This window comes from Biomphalaria glabrata, chromosome 2 (assembly GCF_947242115.1).
Source record: "Biomphalaria glabrata chromosome 2, xgBioGlab47.1, whole genome shotgun sequence".
NCBI lineage: Eukaryota > Metazoa > Mollusca > Gastropoda > Planorbidae > Biomphalaria > Biomphalaria glabrata.
In genome coordinates this window covers 61,872,137-61,880,864 of record NC_074712.1, presented here as the reverse complement: position 1 = coordinate 61,880,864, position 8,728 = coordinate 61,872,137, and the positions used below count along the sequence as shown (strand labels likewise).

The window sequence follows — 8,728 nt, the reverse complement described above, 5'->3', positions numbered from 1 at the left end:
GCACGGAAAATCAACTCCTAGATACCCCCCCCCCCCCCCCCCCCACTGGTCCACAAGAGAGATTGGACCAAAAGCGCTCTGAGCATGCTATAAGCATGAAAGTAGTGCTGTATAAAAGCTATAATAATAGATAGATAGATAGATAGATAGATAGATAGATAGATAGATAGATAGATAGATAGATAGATAGATAGATAGATAGATAGATAGATAGATAGATAGAATGACAGATAGATAGACAGACAGACAGACAGACAGATAGATAGACAGACAGATAGATAGATAGATAGATAGATAGATAGATAGATAGATAGATAGATAGATAGATAGATAGATAGATAGATAGATAGATAGATAGATAGATAGATAGATAGATGGACAGAGAGACAGACAGACAGACAGACAGATAGATAGATAGATAGATAGATAGATAGACAGAGAGACAGACAGACAGACAGACAGATAGATAGATAGATAGATAGATAGATAGATAGATAGATAGATAGATAGATAGATAGATAGATAGATAGATAGACAGATGGACAGAGCGAAGGAAAGAAAGTCTTAGAGAGAAAGTCATATGTTAGACTTACAATTATAATCAGGTTTACAGAATCCACAGAACTATAACAGACGAAGTAGATACATCTTAGTGTGAACATAATACATATAGCAATCAAATATATATTGAATATCTATCTGGCCCCTACAAATGATATATTACATATATATTTAGTGCAATTATTTTTATTCGTACTACGATGATGACTACTTTGTTATTATGCAGGCCTAAGGACTTAGTTTTGCGGTTTTGTGCCTTCTTGCTTGGCTGCTGATACCTATATCAGCCAGAGATATTTCTCTGTATAAACGAAGCTAGCATGTAACAGTATACTAATAGGTATCCTATAAATTTCTACCAAATGGCATTTTATCTTATTTCATAGTATGCGACACTATGATTATAGTAAAACAACCAAGCAAGCCCCCCAAAAAATTACCCCAGACAATCATGGCTTCGTTCTGCCGAGAGTGTCTGACCTTTCATCTCACAGTTAAGCTATATAAGTATACCAAATGTTCTGGCCTTCTGGAGATTTGTAAGTATTGTGTAACAAACTTGTCAACAAACGTAAATACAAACATGTTTGGTTCTTTAGTTTGGTTGTGTTGTTTGAGTGCCTGTTTACTTCTAGTTGGCGCTAGGGATGCTGGTTATGGCGACAAACACGTGAGTTCGACTTACCTGCATGTATGTTTCAATTTTGTTTTGGTCTTTGATAAAAAGTGTTTTTTTTTTTGGTCTTTGATAAAAAGTGGGGTTTTTTTTGGTCTTTGATAAAAAGTGGGGTTTTTTTTGATCTTTGATAAAAAGTGGGTAACTTTTGGTCTTTGATAAAAAGTGTTTGTTTTTGGTCTTTGATAAAAAGTGTTTTTTTTGGTCTTTGATAAAAAGTGGGGTTTTTTTTGGTCTTTGATAAAAAGTGGGGTTTTTTTTGGTCTTTGATAAAAAGTGGGTTTCTTTTGGTCTTTGATAAAAAGTGGGTTTCTTTTGGTCTTTGATAAAAAGTGAGCTTCTTTTGGTCTTTGATAAAAAGTGTTTGTTTTTGGTCTTTGATAAAAAGTGGGTTTTATTTTTGGTCTTTGATAAAAAGTGGGTTTTATTTTTGGTCTTTGATAAAAAGTGTTTTTTTTTTGGTCTTTGATAAAAAGCTTGTTTTGGTTTTTGTAAACAGGTGTCCATCTTCGTTAAAAAATTGTTTTGGTTTTCATCCATATTGTTATTTTTGATCTCGTCAAGACGTATTAATAATGCCAGTACGTACCTAACAACTGGGTCCCTGACTAACCACTTTAACTTCCGAACGCTTTTAGGGACATTAAAATTAGATACTCGCCATCTTAAGTTTATAGAAAATGACATAACCATCAACAGAGAAAATAAGATAATGATACAATTTGAAAAGATTATTATCCTCTTAATTTACAGTTTGTGGTATTTTTAGTCTCGAGAAATGATTATTTCCCTTTGCGGCTCTTGTCAAGATGTCTCCTCTTTTGCACAAGTACTCCTTCTTCCCTGGTGCTAATACAGCATGGAATGGGTTGCCTGAGCCAGCCAGGAAAACCAATGACTTGGCAGAATTTAAGTCATTGGTTAATATGCATGACTAGAATACCAGTAATTAATTGTCTAATTGTTTATTTTTTTAATTTCATGTCTTGTCTATGTAAATGGATAATTATGCGAAGTTTCAACTTGATAAAGGCTGCGGGAGAAATAACGTTTTCAAACATTTTACCTGACAGACAGACAGACAGATGGACAAACAGACAGAGTGAGTTGATATAAGCTTTGTAAAAAAAAATGTTATCTCTTAAAGGTGTTTACTTACAATGTTGGTATATTTGTTTCTTTAATTAAGCTTTGTCTCAGCGAAGAATGCCTTGAAGCTGGCCACATTATCACCAGTAAGCTGGACAGAAGCGTTGACCCTTGCGAAGACATGTTCCAGTTCTCTTGTGGTGGATGGATGAACAACAATGAAATACCGGAGGAGATGCAGCGATGGTCAGCTCTGGAGGAAGTGAGCTCAAAAATTGAGGAGCAACTACTGGAAGTAGGAATGACTTTTTTTTTTTTTGCTGGGCCTGTGACATAAGACACCTTTTATCAAACAAAAACGCTAGAAGGGCGTAGTTTATCAGTAGTGTCGTGATCCTGTTTAAGGTGTTGAAATTTGCATACTAGCTTTTTTTTTATGTCTAAAATATACAATATCGTATGGAACACAACAGATATACGTATGACCGAAGCAGGACGTTTTTTGGCGCAGCTGTTTTGGCGCGGCCGTTTTGATGCGAATGTTTTTGGCGCAGCCGTTTTGGTGCATAAGACGTTTTGGCGCGAAATGTTTTGGTGACATTATTTACGTTTATTATATTAATTCTGTAAATAAAATGATACGTATGATATTGCTTTGCGAATGCTATGAACAATGTATATTTACAGATAAAGAATAATGTCATTATAATGTTGTAAGTCGCGCCAACTAAAGATGCCTTCCTTAAATAGCAAACAGCCAGAAGACTAGATCTATCTGTCGATCACGTGACTGATTCTAAGGGCAAGGACGCATGTTTATAATGAAACTATCCCGCACTGCACGTTACATAGTCTTTAAATCCTTTACGTCAGTGGTTTCAAACTTTTTCTTTAACGGAACACTTCGCATAATCTTAGTATTTAGCGGAACACTTCGCACAATCTTAGTATTTAGCGGAACACTTCACACAATTTTAGTATTTAGCTTAACACTTCGCACAATCTTAGTATTTAGCGGAACACTTCGCGCAATCTTAGTATTTAGCGGAACACTTCGCACAATCTTAGTATTTAGCGGAACACTTCGCACAATCTTAGTATTTAGCGGAACACTTCGCACAATCTTAGTATTTAGCGGAACACTTCGCACAATCTTAGTATTTAGCGGAACACTTCGCACAATCTTAGTATTTAGCGGAACACTTCACACAATCTTAGTATTTAGCGGAACACTTCGCACAATCTTAGTATTTAGCGGAACACTTCGCACAATCATAGTATTTAGCGGAACACAATGCTAACACTATGTTAATTCTTGTGTCGTTTCCTTCTTTATTGCTCTGGTAGTTCGTGGAACACATATTAAGGCCTTGCGGAACACTGGGGTTCTGTGGAACACAGTTTGGGAAACACTGCTTTACGTAACCTCAATGTAGAATACAATAGGAGGATGATGAACATGATATTGTTATAAACCTGGTGGTGGACACAGATGGTCATAGGCTGTGCGTGTTTTTAGCCAACGCAAATCGCCCCAGTCCAGCGCTAGACGAGCGGTCAACCGTGACCAGTGACGGTACACGCCAGTTCGGCAACGACCTGTGTGTAAATATTACGCACGCAAGTCACGGCGATTGTAATCAACCTGAGTGGTCAAGCGACGTTCCATCCGGTTCTGGAAGGCCAGTAGAGACACTTTATAAGAGCTAGTGTGTTTAAGACACTTCACGACACTTCACGTTACCTCGCAATGTGACCAGTACGAGGTGTGTGAAGTCCGGAGAAAGGACAGGTTTTTGGACAGTCAATGTAATGTTGTTGCCAATTGTGATGTATTTGAAATTAAATTGCTACTGTTACTTTGGAGCCCTGAGTTGTGAGGGTCTTTAAGTTCGTTGCGTCGTGTGGTGCAGTTTGAAGAGAGCCTGGATAGTAGGAGAGACGTAACCACATTCTCATTACTCTTGTTTTTTGTAATACCAATAAAAATTATAGAAAGATTAGCTTTAATTAGAGAAAAAAACATTTTATTTTCTTTACGTAAAGGACTAATGGTTTATAAAAACCATGTTTGTGGCATTTTACGTCTCGTGAGATCACCCCTTCACTTTGCAACTTCTTGTGTGACTAAAGAGGCCAATCTTTGATACACAGCTGCGGTCAGTGGTTGGGCATGTGTAATCACCAGGCGCCTTTTCATTTTGACACTTCTTTCTACTTCTGTTGTGTATGGCATCTGCAATCCGGGTCCCTTCCTTTATGCTCGCTCTCCATGTGGATCTATCCAGTGCTACTTTTTCCCAGCTGCAAGTGTCGATTTTGAAGAGCTTCATATCGCGTTTGCATACATCCGTATACCGTAAAAGTAGGCGACCGTCGGCTCTTCTGCCTTCTTTTAGATCGCCATACAGAATGTCTTGTGGATCTATCCAGTGCATCGTTTACAAATAATTTAAATAACAATTTAAGCATTAATAAGATATTGAAGCAAATACTGTGTCTACCACGTGTCTCCCTATGAGTAAGGCCGTACTGTAAGCGTAAATCAGCTTTTCAATGAACTTTATTGTCTGCATAGTATGAAAGTGTGGGCATTGTTTACAAGTCTTTATAGAAGTATATTGTTTCACTTTTGAATTTAGTTTTAATAGTTCTTCGTTTAAAATAAGAGCATGAGATTAATTTAAAGAAAAGTGTAAATAATGAAATGTTCAATTAAATTAATTAGCACTCAAACAGGTTGTCTTAATGGACCTCATTCACCAATCGTAAACAAACAACATTTAGCCAAGTGGTTCTCCATCTCTTCTATATAATTTACAATCTCATGTTTAATTCATGATGGTTGTCACGTGACAGTTTGTTCGTTGTTTTATCAATAAGATCACGTGACTAAATGTTGTTTGTTTACATTGGTGAATGAGGTCCATTAAGCTACATTTATTATGTTGGCACATTATGTGGGTTGTCTTAATTAAGCTACATTTATTATGTTGGCACATTATGTGGGTTGTCTTAATTAAGCTACATTTATTATGTTGGCACATTATGTGGGTTGTCTTAATTAAGCTACATTTATTATGTTGGCACATTATGTGTGTTGTCTTAATTAAGCTACATTTATTATGTTGGCACATTATGTGGGTTGTCTTAATTAAGCTACATTTATTATGTTGGCACATTATGTGTGTTGTCTTAATTAAGCTACATTTATTATGTTGGCACATTATGTGGGTTGTCTTAATTAAGCTACATTTATTATGTAGGCACATTATGTGGGTTGTCTTAAGTAAGCAACATTTATTATGTAGGCACATTATGTGGGTTGTCTTAATTAAGCTACATTTATTATGTTGACACATTATGTGGGTTGTCTTAATTAAGCTACATTTATTATGTAGGCACATTATGTGGGTTGTCTTAATTAAGCTACATTTATTATGTTGACACATTATGTGGGTTGTCTTAATTAAGCTACATTTATTATGTAGGCACATTATGTGGGTTGTCTTAATTAAGCTACATTTATTATGTAGGCACATTATGTGGGTTGTCTTAATTAAGCTACATTTATTATGTAGGCACATTATGTGGGTTGTCTTAATTAAGCTACATTTATTATGTAGGCACATTATGTGGGTTGTCTTAATTAAGCTACATTTATTATGTTGGCACATTATGTGGGTTGTCTTAATTAAGCTACATTTATTATGTAGGCACATTATGTGGGTTGTCTTAATTAAGCTACATTTATTATGTTGGCACATTATGTGGGTTGTCTTAATTAAGCTACATTTATTATGTTGACACATTATGTGGGTTGTCTTAATTAAGCTACATTTATTATGTTGGCACATTATGTGGGTTGTCTTAATTAAGCTACATTTATTATGTAGGCACATTATGTGGGTTGTCTTAATTAAGCTACATTTATTATGTTGACACATTATGTGGGTTGTCTTAATTAAGCTACATTTATTATGTAGGCACATTATGTGGGTTGTCTTAATTAAGCTACATTTATTATGTTGGCACATTATGTGGGTTGTCTTAATTAAGCTACATTTATTATGTTGACAACACTTTCTTTGCAGCTAATTCATCAAGACGGATGGATCTTTAAGGGGAACCAATCCAGTGCCATTAAAAAGCTGAAACAGTATTACCTCTCCTGCGTGGACGTAGGTACCATTGAAGAAAAAGGTGCCGCGCCACTGAAACAGGTAAGTATGTTGTACTTGCATGATGTTGGTGCCGGGGGTCGTAAAGTTAATTCCCCCCTTTCAGACCTTGTGGTCTATAGGGCTGGATGATGTAAAGGTCATCTGTTTCTGTGACCTACGTTAATGATGGTGTCATGTGGCCAGCACAATGACCAACCGCCTTTACATTCCCCCAACTAATGTCAGGAACCTATTTGAGCTGGGTGGACTCAGAGGCGCCCAAAGATCTAGAAATAAAAAATACCAGTCCTCACCAGGATTCAAACCCGGAACCCCCGGTTCAGAAGCCAAGCGCTTTACCGCTTAGCCACCGCGCCTCCGCCGGGGCACGGTCTTTTGTTTAAAGTTTCAAATTCCTCTTCCAGACATGGGCTTCAGTTAATTCTTACAGTTTAAGGCTTCAAATTAATTCTTCCAGTTGAGGTCTCAATTTATTATTTCAGTATGAGGCTTCAATATGTCTATACGGCTTTAGGCCTCAATTTATTCATTCAGTATCAGGGTTCTTTCTACTATTATATTTGTTTCGTTGCATCTCTCGTGTATTGCGCGTCTTTCAAGTTTTGTCATGATCAGCGCACTGCGGTCTAATCATTTTCATTGACATGTGGAGAAAAGAAATATCTCGAAGGTTTCGGTGGGGATTTCGAATGAGCCCCAATTAAATTACTTGGTCTAGGTCGGGAATATGAACTGTAAAATGTTTTACATATTTCGGATGTACCTTCAAAAGAGAATCTACTTCCTAGTTCAAGCCTCCCGCAGCATGACGTGGGATGGCAGCGAGCAGGGTATACATTTGGGACCATCGAGAAGACAGAACGACGGTCCATAGAGCTTACTGCATGACGCTATAGTGCAGCTACATATAGTGTAACCCGGTTTCGGTTACAAACCGGTTTTTCACAAGTTTATTCTTTGAGTAATAGGCTTCAGCTTATTCTTGAAGTTTAAAGATTTTTAAAATTAGTAACATCATTGTTTCAAATAAAAAAAAATGATTTGTTTATTTCAATAAAAAGTAGAATGAATATGATCCTGCCCATTACACTTTCTTAACGTACTGTAACAGGTAATGAGAACCTTCCTAGAGTTTTCAACTTTACGGAAGTTATACTATCTTGAATTGTTACCTCCCCTTTATTTAATTTTGTAGTTTGGAATATTGTAATTTCATCACACTTCACCAGCGACTTAATGTCAAAGATTAGGTTTTCATGTGTTTTATTTTTTGTATTTTTATTTTGTTATTGTTAACAGGATCTCAGGTTTGCAACTTTTTTTTTTACCGACGAGTCTATAGTAGTCTATACTATAGATATTTTAAATAGGTCAAACACTTTAATTTTTACCAAGTAAAAAATTCGACAACGTTTTGAAAATGGACACACGTTCATGGAAAATGTTTTGCGCATACAAACAAAAAAAACTGACCAGTGATATAGAGAATCACTGGACTCCATTCAACATTATTACGTGAAAAGCGTTGAAAAGTTTTGATATCAAATTCTGACTAAGAAGAGTGACCTAATTATCTTCCTAAGTATAGGTCTAAATACTTACGCAAACGGCTGATAGAAATTTGTTGTAAAAAGACCCAAATACTTGTAAAAACTGGGTCTTGTATTTTTATAGACATTTATCCATTGGCATTTTTCGAATGTCATTCACGCCTACATGTTAAGGCTGACATTTTGACGTAATTTCTTTCCGGTAATGTTTGGTAATTATCGGTTAATTTTATCATATATGATTGATATCATTAACACAGTGAGTGTCTGTTTTCAGCAAAAAAAATGAAACATTTTTTTGTAAATGTAGATCTTTTAAAAAGAACTACATTTAAAAAAAAATTGCCACTATAAAAAAAAAAAAGAAATTATAAGGTAAATAGAAATAGTGGTCATTCTTTTAGGAATATGTCTGTGTCTTCTTGAAACTGTCAGGTAGAGTTGAGCCTTCGGCTCTTGGAACTCCAGGCCAGCAAAAGTGAACAAGAGCTCCCTCTCACTGGCCTGAATGAGAGCAGTGTGCACTCTTCTGTCTGGCGGGGTGTCAGACTCGCGGCCAGGGACCGCGTGCACAGGGAACCCTGCCATTCACAACTCTGCACAGTGCAATGAGGATGCTCTCGCACCCCCTTAGTGGGCCCTTAGGCACCCCCACGGGAGTCTTATTT

The 8,728-nt window shown here is 36.5% G+C and overlaps 1 protein-coding gene across 1 annotated transcript in view; it reads left to right on the top strand.

Moving 5' to 3' along the window:
- Positions 1-1,103: 1,103 nt before the first annotated feature.
- Positions 1,104-8,728, top strand: part of LOC106065121 (endothelin-converting enzyme 1-like) — a 29,725-nt gene continuing 22,100 nt past the window's right edge. Inside the window, exons 1-3 of the mRNA XM_056021806.1 lie at positions 1,104-1,231; positions 2,427-2,621; positions 6,421-6,549. Of these exons, the coding sequence (XP_055877781.1) occupies positions 1,145-1,231; positions 2,427-2,621; positions 6,421-6,549 (411 nt within the window). The 5' untranslated portion in view covers positions 1,104-1,144. The remainder of the gene's footprint in view (positions 1,232-2,426; positions 2,622-6,420; positions 6,550-8,728) is intronic.